General features: G+C 47.0%; 1 protein-coding gene across 3 annotated transcripts in view; it reads right to left on the bottom strand.

Annotated features, from left to right (window-relative positions):
• The window catches only part of CSNK1G1 (casein kinase 1 gamma 1), a 77,247-nt gene that overhangs the window by 13,017 nt on the left and 43,315 nt on the right, over positions 1-20,915 (bottom strand). For all 3 annotated transcript variants that reach the window (XM_041469019.1, XM_041469020.1, XM_041469021.1), the window contains exons 5-9: positions 13,154-13,305; positions 7,253-7,487; positions 4,834-4,919; positions 2,731-2,815; positions 959-1,107 (exon numbers count right to left, since the gene is read on the bottom strand). In XM_041469019.1, the coding sequence (XP_041324953.1) occupies positions 959-1,107; positions 2,731-2,815; positions 4,834-4,919; positions 7,253-7,487; positions 13,154-13,305 (707 nt within the window). The remainder of the gene's footprint in view (positions 1-958; positions 1,108-2,730; positions 2,816-4,833; positions 4,920-7,252; positions 7,488-13,153; positions 13,306-20,915) is intronic.

The raw sequence follows: 20,915 nt of genomic DNA, 5'->3' as shown, positions 1-20,915 counted from the left end.
GGCATTTGATCTGGCACCAGTGACAATTCATTTACAGATGTCTTTACTGCTCTTTGGGGTGGGTCATGAGCACAATGACCCAAAACAAAGAGCTTTAGATTCTTCTACCATATTTCCCCACAACACATCCTTTGGCTAAGGTCTTCCTGAGTTTAACTGGGTTTTGATGGCCAAAGTCATGCAATGAGATCAGGGTGATGGTCCACATGGAGTCATGGAACTGCTAAATGGAGGCTGGTTTCTCCCACATTTCCTTGCCATGTACTGTACAGAGCTGGTTCAGCCTGAGTGTCCTCCAAGATATTCTGAGTTCAGGAGAGCAAGTTTAGATTAGATATTTGGGAGAAATTCCTCCCTGTGAGGGTGGTGAGGCTCTGGCAAGGTTGCCCAGAGAAGCTGTGGCTGCCACACCCCTTGTAGTGTCCAAGGCCAGGTTGGATGGGGCTTGGAGCAACCTGGGATAGTGGAAAGTGTCCCTGCCCATGGCAGGAGGTTGGAACAAAGTGGCCTTAACAATCACTTCCAACCCAAAACATTCTGGGATTCTACCATCCACGGAACATCCATCAGAAACCTGCCTTGATCTCCTGTACCTTTTTGATGGGAACATGACCATTATAGGGGGTTTCTGTGATTCTCCTTTAAGATGGATTTTAGATCCCGGTCTCCAATCCTGTGCTGGACTAGAGGGAATTCAGTCTCATCATGATCATTGTCACAAATGGGAAAATGAGGCTTTTATGTCCAGAGAGGTGGATGGGGCCTCTGTCCCTCAGGAAAACTTTGAGGCACTGCAAGAACCCCCTGAACACAACATCAGGACATCTCACTGTGTTGAGATTTGAAAGATTTGATCCTAAACTCACTGGCATCAACTGGGATTATTGAGAACAAAAAGGCAATGCTGGGGAAGCAGCACCTGGAAGGCAAGGCATGGGATTTGGCAGGGACAACTCACAATTGGCCTGCCGACCCAGTCGTAGGCGTAGTCGAAGGTGTAGCCTTTCTTCTCAAAGAGCTCCGTGAAGATGGTCCGTAAGTAATCGTAGTCTGGTCTCTCAAAGAAGTCTAATCGCCGGACATAGCGGAGGTACGTGGCCATCTCCTCTGTCAGGAAAGGGGAAAAAGCAGCAGCTTTTATCCTGAATCTCTCAAGTGAGTTCTTAGAAACCAATGTCTGGGCTGCCAGCGCTTACCTCTGGCTTTTCTCCTACAAGTTGTGGTTTTTAGCAACAGTCCTCAATGAAAAACAATTCAAACGCTTCTCAAGCAAAGATGGAAGTCCCATCTCTGCTCAAATCTGACTTCCACACCTTGATTTATTCTAAACATTTGTATAAAAATAAACAGAGTGAGAAATAAGCTCACTGAACCTGACAACAGGCTGCTCACAGGCACTTAGAATGCTCTTGCCCAGAGAAGCTGTGGCTGCCTCATCCCTGAAAGTGTCCAAGGCCAGGTTGGATGGGGCTTGGAGCATCCTGGAATAGTGGAAAGTGTCCCATCATGACATTGGCAGCACCTGAATATTCAAAACTAGACTAGAGGGGGAGGCTCCAAGGTTAATTTACCTGAAAAGGGTTAATTTACAGACCAGGGTTTGGTGTTAAGATAATTAATTGCTTTCCTGCATCTGGGTCGCACTTTGCATGCACAGAATATTGAGTCCTAGGAGCTCATGTCCTGCCTTTTCCCAGCTCTCCCTTGGCTCATGGCCTTGACTTCAGCTGACAAAAATAAGAATAGAACTGCTTATTGATACTTAACTCTGTCTGTAGCTTGTGGCTTGCATGGAGGAAAAAGAGGGGGAAAAAAAGTAGAAGAAAGAATCCTCTCTTTTAAGTACCTCCAGAAGGTGGAGAACAACCAGTTTCAGGGAAGGAAGAGACAGAACTCAGCTCTCTCATCTATCAGCCCAGACCAGAAGGAGCTGTGAGGAGGAGTATTGGCAAAAAGATGAGAACAGCCAGCCCGAATCTGTTCTGCTTGGAACCAGGTGGATTTTGGAATGAGACATCTGGGGAGTTACAGTGACTTGAGTGAACAATGATCCCATTCCAGGTTTGCTGCTCCTCATGCTGTGAAAGACGTGTGGCACAACTCCTACAGGAATGGGATTAATTGTGGGTGCTCTCCCTGGTGTCAGGACTTCAGAAACACTCCACAAAACCTCCCAAGCACACTCTGTGGCCTGGGGACCCTGGGAAGGCACTAACTCTGTACCCTGCTCTTCTGGCTCCAAGGTCTGTTTAACTGGAGACCAGGTGCTGGGCTTGGCTAGAAGCACACTTTAGTAACACTCTCCTTAAAATTGCTCCCAGAAGGTGGAATTCATGGACAGACACACCATTCCATCTTCCAAGCTGGCCACCTACGCCTGCAACACCTGTAAAACCTTCAATTTGGAAAAGAATTAACTCGGTAGTTCCAGCACGGTCCTTTGGGAGAGGGAAAATAATGAGGAGCTCTTTTGGAAGGAAGCCAAGGAGTAAAACAGGCATACAAGGCCCTTGAGCACTGCCCAGCCTCCTTGATGAGAAGAGTTTTGTACATTTTAAGACCTCAGGCCCTGCTAATTTATAGCAGCAGCTCCAGTTGTTTGCCAGCTTGAGGAACGACATGATGGATACACGTCATCCAATACTTTCTGACAGAGGAGTGCAGGCCCATCCTATTTAACAAGGTATGGCCACCTCCAGCTGCACTCACACGATCCCATCAGGGCTTTACCTGGAAAGTTCTCACAGAGAACTTCAACTGGAGTGTTTCTCTTTGTGTCCCCAATCTTCTGATATCTCTCTTTCAAGGTGTCAGCCTGCAGCGCACAAAGACAAAACAGTTGTGGAGAAAGAGTTCAACCATGTGAGAAAGGACATGCTGTATGGGAAGAAAAACAAGGTATTTAATGCCCATTCTGGGTGACATCAGGAGATGTTACTTGTAACTGAACTGCTCCCTGGACTACACCAGTAGGAATATTTCACATGCTATTGGGAGAGAACATCCAAGGACGTTCAAAACATCTTCCTTCACGAAAGGCAGGACCCTTATTAGTGTCTTACAAGGCTCACTTCTCACAGCCCAGTCCTGAGGACTGTGCAGGGAAGGTTTCATGGGAAAAGGAAATAAAAGTGCATGAACTGTGATGGCACATCTGGACCTCCCCAGGCTTAGGGCCATCGAGCTGCCTTCACAAACAAATGCACAGCAGTTGCACAGCACATTCACAGCAATTTGGGTGAAATTCACAGACCCATTGTACAGCAATTTGGGTTTTCCTCTGTGCAAAAGGATGTTACCACATTGATAATGACTCTAGATCAGTTGCACTTCTCCCAAATCCCAGGCTGCTCCCACACAGCCTTTCCTTTCACCTCCAAAGCATCTATCACTCAGCACTGGTTTAATACCTGGTCAACAAGGAAATGAAAACATTTGCAGCTGGATTTCCCACCTAAATCAACCCGAGGCAGAGAACTCTGCTCCAGCTGACACCCTAAAAGTGGGGTTTCTTGCCTCCATTTCAAAATATGTCAGTTGGACCTGGCAGCAGCATAATTAGCACTGTAGACATTCTCTGCAGACACAGCCCTGACAGTACAGACCAAAAGTCTAAGCCAAGGAAACCTAGAAGGGCAAAGATGCCACATTCTAAATCCAGCTGGGGAGTCTGTGTTTGCCCTGGACCTCAAAAAGGAGTCAACTAATTCTGATCAAGTTTAACACTGAACTGAGGAACTTTTGTAGAACCTTGTATAAACTTGGAATTATTTTAGAATAATTTACAGGATTAATTTAAAGCAGATGAGTTCAACTAAGCCAGAAAAAATACATACCAGAATAACACACTTACAGAGAGGCGTGGACATAAAATCAGAGAGTCTGATTTCTTCACAATCCCTTTCATGCTTGAAAAACCCTCCTTTGCTTTTACGAGCCGTTGCCAACATTTCTGGCATGTGCCTGATCAGGCTGAGCTGAGACTAACTCAACAGGTGGTAAAAAACAGCTGAACAAGGTCTATCAACCCAACTGGGTCTATACCCACTGACCAATGCAGAGCTCTGCCAAGCAGCTCCCAAAGCTTTGGCTCCTTTTTCCAACAGGAGCTCTTGCCTTCCCTGGTAAACCTAACTTGATCAGTCCCTTCACTCCCTTCAATGCCAAAACTGAACACAGTAGCTTAATCATCAGGGAGGTGATGGAGAAGTGAAGACGCAGCTTCCAACAGCTCTGGAGCCAGCAAATGACTTATTCCTTGTTAGCTCAGCTGATGGATGTTGGCAGCAGTCAGCAACTCAATTTCTTGCAGCTCTCCACATTGTACACAGCATCTCATAAACTCCCCAGCACTGAGTGTCCAGTGTCTCTGGAGGGAAGCCAAGTCCAATACTTGTGCCAGAAAACCAGTTTTTCAAGCTGAAGTCCATCTGTGCATCTAAACCCATCAAACTGCTCCATTATAAACAGGGATCACAGATGCAGCTGGGGGATTGTGTTGCCGTAACTGGAATTTCATAAACAATCACTGTGTCCCAGTCACGCTCCAGTTCGGGGCAGTTTCCAATCACAGCTCTCTCATTGCTGTCTCTGTCTCTCTGTTCAACCTTCTCTCCAAAATTGTACCAATTTGGCAATTTGAAGTGCCAGGTAAAGTATTTCTACCTTAAAATCTTCCCTGCAGCTAAACTTAATGCCTTGGTGTTAGGCTGCAAGGACACAAAGGATAGGACAGCATTTCTGGCTGGATTTTGCCAACGTTTCCCAGTGGATTCTCCTTTGAGTAGACACTAGCCAAAGTCTTAAAGGACAAAACCTAAAGCTTGAACCTACCTTCAATCCTTGCCAGGGCAGGCTGCCTCGGAGGAAATACATGAACATATGGCCAAGGGCTTCTAAGTCATCTCGACGACTTTGCTCTGAAAGAGAAGAGATGAAATTATTGCTGCAGAAGCAGAAATGGCTCTGAGATCTCCGCAGCAGCCACAGCTGTACCTGAGGTAAAGGTACCACAGGGACGTTCACTCACTGTCTGCAGCTCAGATCTTGTGCAAAACCAGAAGCTGTTTCAGAAAGCCAGAAAATGTGTAAAATCAGCCAGAAGCCATGAGGTAACATGGGAACTGCACAACACACATCCAGCCTGAGGTAGAATGGATAACTCTTAATTGCAGTGGAATAAAGCAGTGCCTCAATTTTTCTCTGACCTGCCAGTGTCAATGGTGCTGTGTGGTGCTGGATCATTCCCTCTGGGCTAAATGGGAATGGGATACTCACAACCAGCTGCAGGGATCTACCCTTGCACAGTGCCAACCCTTTCCGAATTTCCTCTGCTGCTCATCAGAGCAGATCAGAAATAGCTCCTTCCAGTGCCATGGAACACTTGCTGCTGCTGCCACATGCAGATGTTGTAATTATAAATGAAGGGGGGGAAAAAGGGGCACGGAGCCAAAGGAAAAATATCCTAAAACAAGCAGCCAAAATGTATCCAAAACCCCAAGGGAGGATAGAAGAGAACAACAGATATGGAGGCAACACTGGACTGGGCTGAGCTGCACTCTTGGGTTCACTGAGCTCGTGGACTCATTTGGTGCACCCTTCCCTCCTCTGAAGCCCACCTGCTCCAAAGAGCATGATCCATGATCCAGAGCAGATCCAGCCCATGACACTGCAGCCACTTAACCCACAGGAGATGCTGGGAGCAGGAACACTGGGGAGAAGGGAACTGAAACAATAGTTCCTGCAGTTATCCTGATAAAAGGGGAAAAAAAGAGGATGCCCTGGGTAATTTAGTGCAGCGATGCAGATGGACTTCCAGGAAGATGGTTGAGTGCACTTGTCTCTCAGAAAAACTGCAGTCAGACTCCGGAGTTTGAAACTGGACAAGATTGATTCCACCTGGGCCGGTCTCACCAGGGAAGCTTCAGCTCCTCACAACCCCTCTGGGCAGGGACAGCCCCCTCAAATACACCCCAGAACTGATTTGGACCCTTCCCTTGCATGAGCCATGGTGGGAGCTGAAATCCTGTGGGAAATGGGTTCCAAGGAAGGCACACGGTGCACTTCAAACACAAACACATCTTCCCTCCACATCACCTGCACCAGCAGCTTCCCAGCCTGCTCCCACTCCGCCCTCCCATTCCTCCATCCCTGCCTGACTCCTCACTTTCCAGAATTAGAAACCAGGCTCATCCCTCCTTACTCCCCAAAGACAGTGAGCTCTCCAACTGGGAGCCAACATGCTAGCAGGCCTCCTGGAGAATATTCCATTATCTCACTGCTTGTATGGATTTAAGAGAATATAAACATTTAATAGGTTATTTTTTGCCTTTCAGCCACAGAAATGTAATCTTCTGGTAGGAAAAAAAACAGGGAGGAGAGGACATGAAAGCCAGGTTTAAAGTTATTTAAATCATTCATTTTCTCCAACCAATTACTAGGTCAGGGAACATCCAACACTAACACCTGGAACTGGAAGGCATTGGGACAGTGCTGTGCTATAAAAATCTATCTGTCTGTCATCCAGTGCAGCAATCACTGCTTGCCTGCTTGTCTTTTATCAGTGCAGGGCTGCTCCCAGTTATTTAGCTCCTAATAAAAACTGTAATTATGAGGCTTCCAACATTTCAGCTGGCTCAATTCCTCAAAAGAAGGGAGAAAAAAAAAAAAAGCCACATAACTGTAAACGGCATTGGGAGGTTCACAAATAGCTTCAGGGGCGCAAGAGAGCTCAGCCAAGATGCTACGGGAGGTCTGCAGGATTCAAATGGCAAGCTGGAATGTGTCCAGGGAAGGGACTGGAGCTAGGGAAGGAGCTACAGCACCAGGAGCAGCTGAAGGTGCTGGGGAAGCTCAGCCTGGAAAAAAGGAGGCTCAGGGGGGACTTTCTGGCTCTGCACAACCCCCTGACAGGAGAGGGAAGCCAGGGGGGCGGGGTTGGGCTCTGCTCCCAGGGAACAAAGGACAGAGGAACAAAGGACAAGGAAACGGCCTCAAGCAACACCAGGGAAGGTTCAGGTTGGATATTAGAGAAAATAATTCACTGAAAGGGTTGTCAGGATTGAACAGGCTGCCCAGGGCAGTGGTGGAGTCACACCACGCTGGGAAGTGTTCAAAAGATGTGTGAATGTGGCACTTGGGGACATGGTTTAGAGGTGAACACGGCAGTGCTGGCCAGTTGTTGGACTCAGTGACCCCAGAGAGCTCCTCCAGCCTGAAGGACACTCTGCAAGCTCCCCCCATGCAGACAAACCTTTGCCAAGGTGTGTGTTGATGGACATGTATCTCGCTGTTCCCGTGAGACTCTTGTGCTCCCTGTAGGGAATGTGTTTTTTGGTTTCAGGGTCAATGTACTCCTTGGCCAATCCAAAGTCTATGATGTGGATGACGTGCTCCTTCTTATTGCCCTGCCGGCCAATGAGGAAGTTCTCCGGCTTGACATCCCGGTAGATGAGGTTCTTGGAATGCACGTACTCCATCCGAGAGATCTGCAAAAGGAGGGAAATGTGACTTGTGAGCAGAGCTCCGGCTCCCAGCAGAGCTGGGAGAGGAATGTGTCATCCCCTCCTTTCCAAGGCTATCACGCTGTGCTCCCTGCTTTATTCCCACGGAAATGGCAAAGGCTGTTTCTGAGGCGTTACCACTGGGATGCAGCTCTTGGCAGGATGCCACGGGGAGCTGCAGCAGCCTTTTTGTATTGATTTTAAACATACTAAACCGGTTACCAAGAGCTCTTCCCTTGCCCACCTCCTTCCCCTGTTGCTCTGTGTCTTACCACCTTCCTCCCTCGATCCATATGGTGTCTTAGACATGCCAGATTCTTCATGGAGGGGGATTTTTGGGCAGGCAGAAGCTTTACGATCTTCAAAGCTGACTAAAATAATAATTAATTTCACTGCTGTCAACTAGGAATAGCTGGAATATTTTTCAGCTTTTGACTAGTGCTTTTCTGGAAGTTTGACTGAATGGGAAGGTGGAAGGGCAGGAACCTCACCTCTGAGGTGACAGAGTGCCTCTAACAACACACCTTATTCAGAAGATCCTCATTAAAATTGCTTTTGAAAACAAACATATTGCAGGTGTATTGTCAAGCAGTTCTCCTTTGGGTCCTGAATTTAGGAGAAGATTCCAAAGGAAAAGAATTCTCAATTTAATTTCATTTATTACCTTTAGTTGCCTTTATGTGTTTCACACGAACACACATGAACCCCTATTTATGGCTGTCCTGGTCACAGCTGCCCTGCATGCCAAAGGGCACAGTGCCTTAAACAAGATACTTTGGAAAGGCTACTGGGATCGACCCAGATATCTGAGGGCTGGAAATGCCAGGAAAGCTCTGCAAAGTTCCACCAACTCCCAGTTTTGCACTAACGAGCCTCAGTCCCCAGAGGTCACTGCCACACCGCTGCGAGGGACAGCCAGTGCCAGAACACCGGGGGACATCCAGGGTGAGGGCCACAGCTTGGTCATCCCTTGGCACACAGCTGGTCACCCCCATGGGTGGATCCTGCTGGGAAAGCTCCGCAGGCTGGAGTCTGGCTCACTGAGCCAGCTCTCCCCCAGCCAAGCAGCAGGGACCCCCTGTCAGCCCTTCCAACCCCCTGCTCACTCCTTTGGGCTGGCAGACCCTGACTGCTCCTTCATCTCTCACTGAATCCAGACACATTCCCAGCTGGCAAACCCAGACCACTCTTTCTCTTTACAGATCTTGGATCCACACCTGGTTTTAAAAGTGATGCATGTGATCCTCCATCACACTCCCAGGCCCTCACCATGCACCCTATTTTAAAGGAAAATCTGCTGCATTTCCATGTCTCAGAAAGAAGTAGCAGCCCTCCATATATAAAACAAACAGCTGTACAGGGAGGGCAGCAGACAGGAAAAAATTGGCTGCAGGTGAATCAGGCTTAAAAAACAGAATTTGCTCCAAGACTTTCAAAGAAGGGAACAGCACGTGCTGCAGCTCCCTCCCCTCGACGCAGTGATTGATTCCAATGTGCAGAGAAAATGGGTTTCACGGCTAACAGCCATTATTTCCAATCAATTACAGGCTGGTGCAGAGCAGAGCAGATGCTCTTCAGTCATTCTTCACACTTTGAATCACCTACAGGACACAGCAGCAGGTCGTGAGACAAAAAGCCAGGCTGGGAGGCAATTCAAATGAAGATGCAACCCTTGAAACTGGAACAAAGAGTTTCCTTGCCTCTCCACACATAACAAGCTTCCAAGTGGAGCCTCACTGGCTCATTTGATTTGTTCCTGCTACCAAAGCAGCTCAGTTGTTGAAATCCCAACAGCAATTAGAGAGCCTGAAAAGGGCCCATTTTTTTCTTCTTTAAAAACTCTCGGCAAGTTGCAGCAGGCAGGACAACAACCTGGACAGCTGAGGTGTCAGGTGAGCCATTATGCTCCAGCAGTAATCAAGGGTACTTATTTTCCTGCTTTTTTTCCTCCCACCTGCCTTTTTTGCTTCCACCACACACACACAGAGCTGCTGTGGGGTCTTTCATATTCCTTCTTTACTTCCACCTGCCTGGACGCTTCATGCTGGAGAGCTTTGCTCAGCCATGGCAGCTGAAAGACACTCCCCGAGTCAAAAAGATGTTTCTTGGAGTAGCTTCCATGCTTTATTCACTCTGACAAGACACTCTCCCTGCTGGTGGCTGCTCTGATGTGGAGGGTCTGGGCTGCATCTGCCTGAGCACACACGAGCAGCGGTGCTGCAGCACAACCTCGGCATCAACCCCGGCGTGATGTGGAGGGTCTGGGCTGCATCTCCCTTGCAGACTCTGCCTGAGCACACACGAGCAGCGGTGCTGCAGCACAACCTCGGCATCAACCCCGGCTGAAGAAGAGGGGAAGGGGAGCTGGATGCACAGGTGCAGTGCCCACTCCTTTGGGTTTGAACTACAGGCTCAGACACTGATTAATTCTTTTAGGGGCAGAGAAACCACTCGAGGAACTGGGACTAACTTGGAATTGCTCTAATACAGCAAGCACGGAATTGCTAGGGTAGATGGAAGACTGTGAATTTCATGGCCACGGCTGGCTGAGTCCATCCTTGGAGCCATAAATTTCCATTTCAGATGTCAGAGAAACCTTTAGGAGGGGGGAGAATCCCTTGGCACACAGCAGGACCCCTGTGCCGTGGTGGAGAAATGAGAGGATATTGTGACATTTAGCAGGTGCCAAAGAAACCTGTGCTTTCATGTGCCTTCCTCCTGCCAGGGCAGCAAGTGTAACAAACCCTCTTATCCCAGAAAGGTAACTCTTAAGGGACTGATCTTGACAGCAGTTCCATCTCCAGACCTTCCTGATAAATTTGAGCCCTTCTTCCACACAGCACCTGCTTAAATATAGATCAGATCAGCAGAGAATGAAATTAATCTTGTTCAAAGGCAATTTTGATGTTCACTGGTAGAAAAACATCTTGCCACAACTTGGTCCAGATCACATCCAGAGTATTTTTCCAGTGCCTGGTGGCACAACAGAGCTTGCTGTCAGCTGTCAGTGAGCTTTGTACAGGCTGGGCCTGGCCAAGAGTGAGAAACAGAAGCCTGAATAAAAAACCATTCTCCCCTGATTTATGGGCTGTGCGGACTGACATAGTGACCACATTTTAATTGCCAAGTTTGGCTTTGTTCAGGAGCTTCACCTATGGATCTGATCTACTGGATGTCTTCAGCTGCATGCGGAGTATGGAGGAAGCAGTTTGAGTCTGAACAATTCCCCAACAGGCTGCCTTCCTTGAAGACTCATTGTCATCCAGTCTCTCTTGCCCTCAGCCAGGAGAGCCTTCCTGATGTAAAACTGTGTTTGAATTCTCCTGTAATCCCACCTGGCACTTCTTAAGAGACATTGCCCTTCTTTCTCCTAGAGAAACTCCTCTTTCTTCTAACATCTGTAAAGGATTCATCCTAGTCCTGAGATGCTGCAACCTGTCAAGCTCATTCACACCAGCCAAGCAGAAATACGTATCAAAAAATATCTTTCCAGGATGTCTCTGGTTAAAAACTGACCACAGGACTGGTTGCTCCTACAGACATGGGGATCATCCTAAGTATGAGGAGAAACATCAGGGGACAAATGCCCATGGTTAGAATTACAGCAGCTTAAGCAGACTTGGCCAGTCAGAAGCAGGAACAAAACGTAATTCATGGATGGGAGCCCAAGGAGTTTGAGAGTCCAGCCTCCCTTTCTCATGTCTCGCACAGGAGTGTGACAGTGACTGCAATCATTTAGTGTGGGAGAAAGACAATTTTCCCTAAAGCCTTGCAGCTAGAGCAGAGTTTTTATTTCATTTGAGCAGTAAGTGCCAGTCCCTTTGGAAAACACTTCTCCCAGGGCCAGGTGATGGGGCACACCTGAGGATGCTGAATCTGTCTCCTTAGATGTGCACACTCCAAGCTGGCAACTCATGTAACCTCCCTGAGGGGACTGAGAAGTCCCTACAACATCTCCCCATGGCCAGAGGAGCACCTGATCCTTTAGAAGAACATCAGCTCCTCCATTTCCAACTGCTGTCCCCCTGCATCAGCCTCAGCATGTGTTTTCCACCTGGCACCAGTGCCTTGGTGAGCTGCAGCCTGGCCACAAGATCAGTGGGTGATGCCAGTGAAGAACATCCAAGCCCAGAGCTGAGCTGCAGCCCTGGGACTCGGCAGAAGGCAGCAGCCATGGCTGTGACAATCTTGATTTCCCCAGCAGTCCCCTGGGAATGAATTTACATCTTTATATTTTCCTTGCAAAGGTCACACAAGCTGTATCTGAGGCTTTGCCAGCTGTCACCACTTGATTTAATCAAAGCCAATACTATAAATTGGTTTTCCATTGATAAAGAAACACTCAAACCTAAGAGAACTTGACTGCTCTGCTACGGGAGGCCTCAGTAACAGGCAGCTGCTGTTCAAACTTCTGCAGTTCTGATCTCAGTTTTCCATTTGAGATTCTGCTGTGTCAAATTTCAGTTTATCTGGAAAGGATTGTGTTCCTCATCCCTTACATCTCCTCTTCCCTACCATGCTTCTATCCACAGAGCTATTACTGTGAATATACAATCCCAGCTCTGCTGTGGAGTATCTGGGTGATCCCAAGGTCCAGCTATGCAAAATCTGGGTATCTGCAGATATTTATGTACTTGGGAATCTGCAAACCAGTCTGAAAACCAAGAAAGCCAAACTGACTGGCTGGCCCCACTGACTTGTGGAAGTTTCCACACCACATTTAGTATGTTCAGCTTTCATGTTGCTCACTTTTAACACAAACCCAAATCCAAGCCTGGATCCCTTCCAGCTTGACTTTCTTTCCTTTTCAGATACATTAAAGGCTCTGTGATGTTGCCCATAGAGGTATTCTATTCCAAGTGTCAGGAATTTAAACCCATTTGACTGACCAATTTTTTGACCAAATTGGACAAAAGCAGAGCTCTCAAATGCCGCTGTTTTGGCTAAGCAGGGCTCAGCTCCCACTGCCCTGTGAGGTTTCAGGCCAGTTGCACCAAACCAGCAGGACTGGTGGGAGTGTGGGAGGGTGCTGTGCTCTGTGTCCCACGGAGCGGCTGAGAAATGAGATGTTCCTGGGATGTCCAAACAGAGAGAGGGAGCTGGGGCAGGGGCGGGTAGGGGACATGGGACGCAAGTCTGTAGGAATCCAGCTTCACTGGTTCTGCTGTGCAGGGAGCCAGCTTCTCATAAGCCTAATCTGACCTTCCCTACATAGATAGGAGTCCTCCTCACCCCTGAGAAGTTTTCTGTTATAAGAAAGATGGAGAGGGACCTTGGACAAGGGACTGGAGTGACAAGGACAAGGGGAAATTGCTTTCTGCTGCCAGAACACAGGGTTAGATGGGATACTGGGGAGAATGTGTGGCTGGTGAGGCCCTGGCACAGGTTTCCCAGAGAAGCTGTGGCTGCCCTATGCCTGGAAATGTTCCAGGCCGGGTTGGATGGGGTTTGGAGCAATCTGGGATAGTGGAAGTTATCTCTGCCTTGGCAGGGAGGGTGGGATTAGATCTTTGAAGGTTCCTTCCAACTCAACCCACCCGGTGATTCTGTGATGGAAGAAGATTCTCTCAGCCCTGAACCTTGCACGGTGCCCACCCTAGGATGGAAGGACACCCAAGGACACGCCAGGGCAGGGCCCTGCCACCACTCACCAGCTGAATGGCAATCATTAACACCGTCTTCAGAGTGAAGGTCCTGTCACAGAGGTCAAACAGATCTTCCAAGCTGGGACCAAGCAGCTCCAATACCATGGCATTGTACTTTCCACAGGGTCCAAAGTAATACACCTGGGGGAGCCCTTCAGCTGGAAGAATTGGAAAAGAACTGGAATCAGTCAACGGGACAACGTTAATTCCCCTCCCCCTGCATGCACACCTTTTGTTAGGCAGTTTTATTGTCACTTCTTGAGTGTTCTATCTGATGCTGCCCAGCAAGGAAATAAGTCCCAGCACAAACTGTGACTGAACCAAAGGCCAAACCAGTGCAGGCTCTGCTCAGCTACACCCTTGCACAGACAAATGGGATTTCAGAGCAATTAACAAGTCCACCCGAAAGCATCCAGCTTTGGCAGATTAAAGGTTTGGATTTAGGGAACAAGACATAGAGTTCCTTGTGTTCCACTAAACACTGGGAGAGAACAGCCCCAGATGTGGGCTGGCACTTGTTGGAGCAGTAAGGAAGATGACAGTCCTTGGAGAAAATGAAGCATAGCCAAAAAAGAGCTGCTTTGTCACCAAAATAGCACCCAGCCCTTGTTTTTCAGCACAACATTTCACAAAGTTTACACTCAGTAAAAAGGAAAAAACCCTTTTCCCATAAAATAGGGAAAAGTTTTACGTTGTGACCAATCACCACACAAAAACAGGCGCTCATGGTCATTAGCATGTGTGCACACAACACAACTATCAACACCCAACTGGTAGGAGCCAGAGCCCCTCTTCCCACCCAACAGACTGCTCTGTGGGAGTGCAGTGTTGACACTCAGCTGGCAGGGGATTTTTGGGTGGATCAGCTTCCTGAAAGGCATCAGAAGGAAAGGGAAGACTCAGAGAGCTGCACAGCACTCCTGGAATTACCTTTGAGTCAAAAAGGAAACCACAGCAGCCCATAGAGGAGGAATTTAGCACAGGCCCAACTGCTCATTTTGCTAATCAGCACCTGCACCAGCACTCGGCGTCCCAGCGTCAGCAGCAAGCTGGGTAACACGTTTAAATATCTATGTATTTCCAGTCTACACCTCACAAGCAGCTCCAAAACACAACAGAAAGGTTTTGTTTTTGAAATACAGGGCTTTGTCTTATGTCAAAACAAAATATTTGCTTGAATGCCCAAAGATACGGCGTTCTGCTATTCAGTGTAAAGGCTGAGCACGGGGAGCACTGCTATGTTTTCCCACAGAGATCCACAAATTATAGTGCACAGGACCTGAAAGCACTGTGATTACTAATTTTATGGCATGTTTTAAACAAGTGCAGGCACATACCTGGATTTGCATAAGTGATCAATGTTAGATATAGCAAAATACTTGACTAATTAAGTGCACAGTTTGGTGCTGGCTCTGTGAGGTGCTCAGGCAGTGACACATTCCAGGCTGGAGAGAATGTCAGCAACACAACAAGTGCATGTCCTACTCCAGATTTAGGGAAGCCCTGCTAATCCACCCAATGGCACTCAGAACTCTGCAACCTGCCAACAACATAACAAATGCAGCACTGAGATCACTAAACTGTAAATATCACAGACCTTGTGCTCCCAAGTGCTGCTCCAAAAGAACAGAATGCAGTTTGACAAAGATTACCCGAGGAGGGTTTAAATCTCATTAATTCACATGCTCAGGGAATATGTCATCAGGATGCATTAATGGGATATTACAGAGTATTGCAGGAATTCCCTGCCTAACCAGTGTTTTGTAAAACACTGACCCAACCTGGGTTTGGGAGGCTGCTGCTCCTAACAGAGCTCCATGCTTTAGGAAGCAGTCACAGTCATTAAATCCTCTAGGAACACAGGATGGTTTGATGCAGAAGCAATTCAGAAAGCCAAACAATGATGGGATATGATCGAGGCATGGCAAAGATGCTTTCAAATATCCCCAAATCCACACAAATGGCAATTTAATGTCATCAGCTTAGTGCTGAAGGCTGGAATAATTGCAACAGGTCTTGAAGTGACTCACAGTGAGCCCCTGGGTTTTCAGTAAAGTCTGATGAGGACCTACCTTACAAAGTCACCTCTAACACCAGATAAGCATCTCTACTTTTTAGAGAATAATAGAATAATAATAGAGAAGAAGAGAGTAACAGAATATTTTATGCAAAATTTAAACCTGAGTCCATTATAGATTCTAGACACAGACAAACCACAGGTACCTCTACCACAATTTCTACAAGTCTCAAATATAGTGGAACTGAGGAAGGAATTAGAGTTAGGACTCTGCTAACTGAGGTATGCAGGAGAACAAAACTGCAGAAAGGCTCTTAGAAAAGGTGAAGGATCCTGTTTGCAGATCAGGGGAAGATGAGAACATTTAATTTACAGCCTCACTTGGTAAGGGGCGAACATTGCAATCAAAAAGAAATTCCTACTCGGCATAAGACCCAGGAAGACATTATAGCAAGACCCAAAAGATGGAGATTTCATGTAGGGAAGGAAAGAACACTACTTAGTGCTCTCTGAGATCCCAATTCCTTCAGCTTTACCTACTCAGAGCTTACAGCCCAGAGCTTGGAGTACCCTCATTCTTTTAAACCCTCAGGAAAGCTCTGCTTTCTGTGGGAGCTCTGGCAAGGTGAGGCCTTAGTGAAGAACATAAAAAAACCATCCTAAATGTCAGAATACAGGAGACATCATTGGCTTCAGGCATATTTTTAGGGTTCGATTTTTCCCTGAGGGTTTTCTCTGACTGCCAGCTCTGCAGTCAAGGACTTCCCTCTTGCCTTTGCCAGGATAAAGCTGCTGTAACATCTCTCTGAATTCCAGAGCCAGGCTGCACTGCTGTGTCCTGGATCCAAAGGAGCATCGCTGAGGAGCCCTGTGGAGCTCCCAGCCCACACCAAGGATCCTCAGCTCCACACTAGTTATGGAAATAAAGCTGGGAGGAACTTGGCATAACACATCCTCAGCTCACTCAGCTCACTCCAACTCAACTCAACATTCACCATCTTTTTGGGAAGAGGAGAAGCTCGAAAGATGAACTTGCTGTACACATTAAAGGGTGTGCTGGCAGATAAAACTGGATGAAACTTGAGATACAGGCAGCTCCAGAGCCATTCTGAACAGTAAAAAGGGTCAGCCTAAGAAAATCTGCATAAAATTTGACGTTGTCACAGCCCATCTGCATAATTTATGACGTAGCTTGGCTCTATTTCAGTGAAAAGCATTGTGCCCTGGTGCTGAGTCCATTGTCACAGTGAACCACAGGAACTCCAGAAATATCACCAGCAGATCTGTAAATACTTAAGAAGGATGTTGCCAACTAAAGAGATTGATGGAGGAAAAAGGACTTTTTTTGCCTGGGCAGTTGGAATTGAGGTTTTTAATGGAAAGCAATCGCATTGGGAGAGGACTGGAAAGGTCACACAAAGCCATGGTGTCATGCTGTGGGTGAGCAGCTCTGAACTCAGACACTCAGGGATGAAAAGCCACCAGCAGAGCAGAGTCTCATGCTGAGGATTCAAAGGTACATCTCAACACTTGAAGTACAAACCATGATCTGTTTAATGCAATTAATGCATGAAATCACATCAGAACTAGGAATTTCTCCATGGTATCAAACAAGAGCAATACACTAAGGGAAGAAAATACAGGCATGGTATGTGCAGGTTCTCCTTTGGAGGAAAACCAGTTTATTACAGCAGAGACTGCTGCAAGCAGAAATCATCTCAATTTGCTTAACGGCTTTGGTCTCGCTGCTGAGTGATTTGGCTCAGCTACATGGAAAAGGGCCCACTCCACCCTCACTCTCACAGGAAGTTTATCACCCCAATAAACACAGACTGATTGCTGCACCGGAATCCACAGGCAAATTCTGCTATTTCAGCAGAGTGATGTCTTGGAAGAAATTCAAGCTGAGCACAGCGAAAACCTAGCAAAGCATTTTGTAGATTAAAGCATCACTGCTGGAAAGAGAGCAAATGCAGACATCAAAGCCAAAAACTCAAGACTTTGATTCCCCCACACTCCCGAGACTGGCCTTGGCTTTCCGGGGATGCTAAACTCTCACTGCTCCTGGGCTGCCACCAAAAGGGACTTTCCCATCCTTCCTCGTGCTTTGTGGCTGAGCAATATGTTGGATCAACCCAAAAAACACTTGGCTTGAGCTTCAACACAAGAATGGGAACAAAGAGCAGGATTGCTGCTCTTCCAGAGAGCTTCATCTGAGCCAGATTAACACCCGGAGCAACACCTTTCAGGAACTTCCATCACAGGATCAAGTGCCCTGGATGATTTGAGTAATGCTATCTGGCTGCCCTATCTTTTACAGCATGACTAATGGCCACAAAACTCCTCAGACACCCAACATACTCCAAAAAACCACACTAGTTCAGGCACACAGGCATTCCAAAGCCATTTCCAGGACTGGTTATGGAACGGCGATGGGCAGAGATGCCAATCTAAGGTTATGCCCGAGGGAAATCAGAGTTTGCAGCACCTGCCTTGCATGGAAGCAGAACCCACCTGCTCCAGAAGAGCACCTGGCCTGAGGCTCTGTGTAAGCACCATGAGAGGCTATGAACAGACTTCATCAACAGCAAATAAAATACATCCAAGGAGGAACGAGGGAGCAAGTGCAGGAAGCTGCACGTGACATCTACATCAATGGAAGGACAAGTGCCACATCCCCACACAGCAGTTCACCAGAAACATCCAGAGCTTGTGATCAATATCAGCAGTTTCTGAACCACCCATAGTTTTTGCTCCCATGGGGAGTTGTTTTCCACTGCCCTTCAATGAGGTTTAGGCAAATAGAGAAGCTGATGTCATCAATTTCAAGAATTAAAGAAGGATTCAGACCCTCTCCTCATGCAGGTTTTGACACTGAGCTCTATTGCAGAGGGGAGACACTCCTGAAGAGCCCCAAATCCCACACTAAGAGTGGGGAGGAATCCAAGGCCAGCAAAAAGCTGATGCTTGACACAAACCCACGCTCTGTGTGGGCAGCAAGAACTCTTTCTCACTGAAAGAGATGCAGACACACACCAGAAGCATCAGTGCACAGAAAGTTCTGTGTGGTTTTAAAAAGGCTCTGATGAATGGGCCATAGATTGTCACAAAATTCTCATTCAGAGCAGAAAGTTTATTTTTACAAATCAGAGAACACAAAATTACACGATGAACACCATAAATAGCAACTGTGAGAGGGCTGAATATCTATAGCTAAAATTAAACATGTTCCAAACAAATTAAACAAATTGCTTTAGAGTAGTCAACCCATTTAAGCTGATTACACTAATGAGGATCTACCCTTCTCTTAATTTTCAAATTGGAATAAAATCCTGGCTGAAAGAGAAGATTTGTGATCAACATTGACTGGGCCAAGATCTCAGCTTTTAATGTCTTCAAACATGTCCCATGTAAATCTACCTGAGCACGTTAATTAACAGGTTATTTCTGTGAGCTGCAAGTAATAAGACTAATCCTGCCCTTCAGATTTTGGAATAGTCTGCTTCAAAAATAGAAAGATGGGACAAAAGTTGAGACTGGGCTTGTTACTGGTAATTACCTTGTCCTAAGGGTCTTTTATATATTTGATTGGATGCCTTTCAGAGATATCTTCCTTCAAAGTACAGCTGCAAAAGCTTTATAATACAGTCCTTCACCTTCAATCTTCCCTGGAGGAGCTTAGGGAAGGACAGAGATTTTGGGTGATTGAGTGTTTTCTCTTGTTTGAGAAACAGCGGTTGAGACGTGAAGGAAAACAAGCAGAAAATGCAATTTGTGTCTCCAGCCCAGCTCACCTGCCGGTGGAAAAGAGGTGGTGGAGAAGGTCTGCCACAATCTCACCAACCACTCCTAGGCTTCACAAACCTTAAACTGGCGTAAGATTAGGGAGAGAGCCTAAAAACAGTGATCTGATCCAAGAGCCACACACAGAGAAACATGCACATGGAGAAGTGGGGTCGGAGGAGCTGCAGACGGCTGGCACCGTGGTGGCTCCAGTGGTGACCCACAGAGAGGACACCATGCTGAGAGTGCTGCCCGCCCGTAACGCTCCTCAACAGCTTCCTTGCTCTCTTGAGCTCTGATACTGTGCTTTGAGAGCCCACAATTTATCTTTAGTTCTTTCTCACTCACCTGAGCAAGGTGAAGAACAGCCAGACCTGTCCAGACCACCTGCACATCTCCTGTCCCCAAAAATCCTCCTGCTCTCTTTGCTCCAGCTGCTGGTTTGCACTCAGCTCTGCTGCCAGCTTCTCACAGCATCTTTTCCCTGCTTTGTCTGGGCAATAAATCACTTCTCCTAGCAAATGCTGAATGCTCCTGCACCACTGCCTAGCAGGAATTTCTGCAGCAGGGCTTTCTGCTTTAGCCCATCGGTGGGTGAGGAGGAGGAGAGGCAGAGCAAGGCCCTGCTCCTGGCCTTGGATGTGGAGAAGGTGCAGCTCAAACACTCTCTGAACTCAAGAGGAAATAACCCAAAGGAGAACACCAGAAGCTGGAAGAGACCTCAAAGCTGCCATGGGCAGGGCAGCTGTATCCTTCCAGTACACCAGGTTGCTCCAAGACCCATCCAACCTGGCCTGGAACACTTCCAGGGATGGGAAAGCCACAGGAAGGTATTGGATCAACACCTTCTCCCCTGATGATGGCAGAGAGAGCTGAGCTTTTCACGGCTCACGGAAGAGACGACACTAAGCACAGTGTAATGCAACAGCTGTGTATGAGCTGTCATCTCCAGAGAGTTCCATGTGGACTGCAAGACTCCAGCCTCACTCCAGCTTATCTCAGGATATGCAGGATGTATTTAAACCCTGCTGTGTTTTGTTTCATTTTGGTAGTATTTGAATCTACAAAAAGAAAAGGTACGGGAAAAGGAACAGGAGAAAAACAGACTGGGGAAGGACAGAAGGAAGAACATATTTGTTCTTGATGCTGGCAGAAATCCAAACAATTTGATTTTTACTTCAACTGCAGGAAAACAAATCTCAGGATCATTGTGTTATAGAACAGGGTGGCGTTCCATCTTCTTGAGTGGTACAAGCTGGTTGCCTGACATCATGGCTTCTCTTACTTAAACAACTCTTCACATCCACAAAGCAAGAAGCACTTGAAGAGGGGGTACCAAGGAGACATTCATATTTGTATTCATAAAGATAAAAAAAGGTTGGGAGGAGAATCAACCCTATCTGAAAAGGTCAAATGCAGGAAAACTTTCAAAATCTGGGAAATTTACCCAGAAACACCCATTCACAGGCAGTTTCTTAGCTCTAACAACTGAATCAGTCAAGTGAAATTGTTTCTGCTCTTGACAAATACAGAAGAATACAGCACAGCACAATAAATTGCTTTTTTCTCAAGTTTCAAAAGACTGAATTCAAATTTCTAGGGCTTGGGGGAAATGACTGCATTCAAGTCTCCACCTTACTGTTGGATTTTGTATCCAACACAACGTCTTGCTTCAGTGATGATGGCAGCTGGCATACAGAACAACACCTTAAAAGAAGGATAAAACCAGTAAATAATTTTAGAACAGTTATATTAAACCACCCAAAAAAAGTTCTAACTTAAGTTCTATCCTTATTACCTTTCCCACACACCTGCAATCCAAGGAGAAGGATGAAAGAAAACCACTGGAACTGCCCAGGGCAGAGGTGGAGCCACTCAATAACATTCCTGGAGGGATTTAAGAGCCACGTGGATGTGGCTCTTGGAAACAGGGGTACATGATGGCCTTGTCAGTGCTGGGGTATGGTT

Source organism: Pyrgilauda ruficollis, unplaced genomic scaffold, assembly GCF_017590135.1.
Source record: "Pyrgilauda ruficollis isolate IOZ18807 unplaced genomic scaffold, ASM1759013v1 scaffold23, whole genome shotgun sequence".
Lineage (NCBI taxonomy): Eukaryota > Metazoa > Chordata > Aves > Passeriformes > Passeridae > Pyrgilauda > Pyrgilauda ruficollis.
This window is presented reverse-complemented; position numbering and strand designations above follow the sequence as displayed.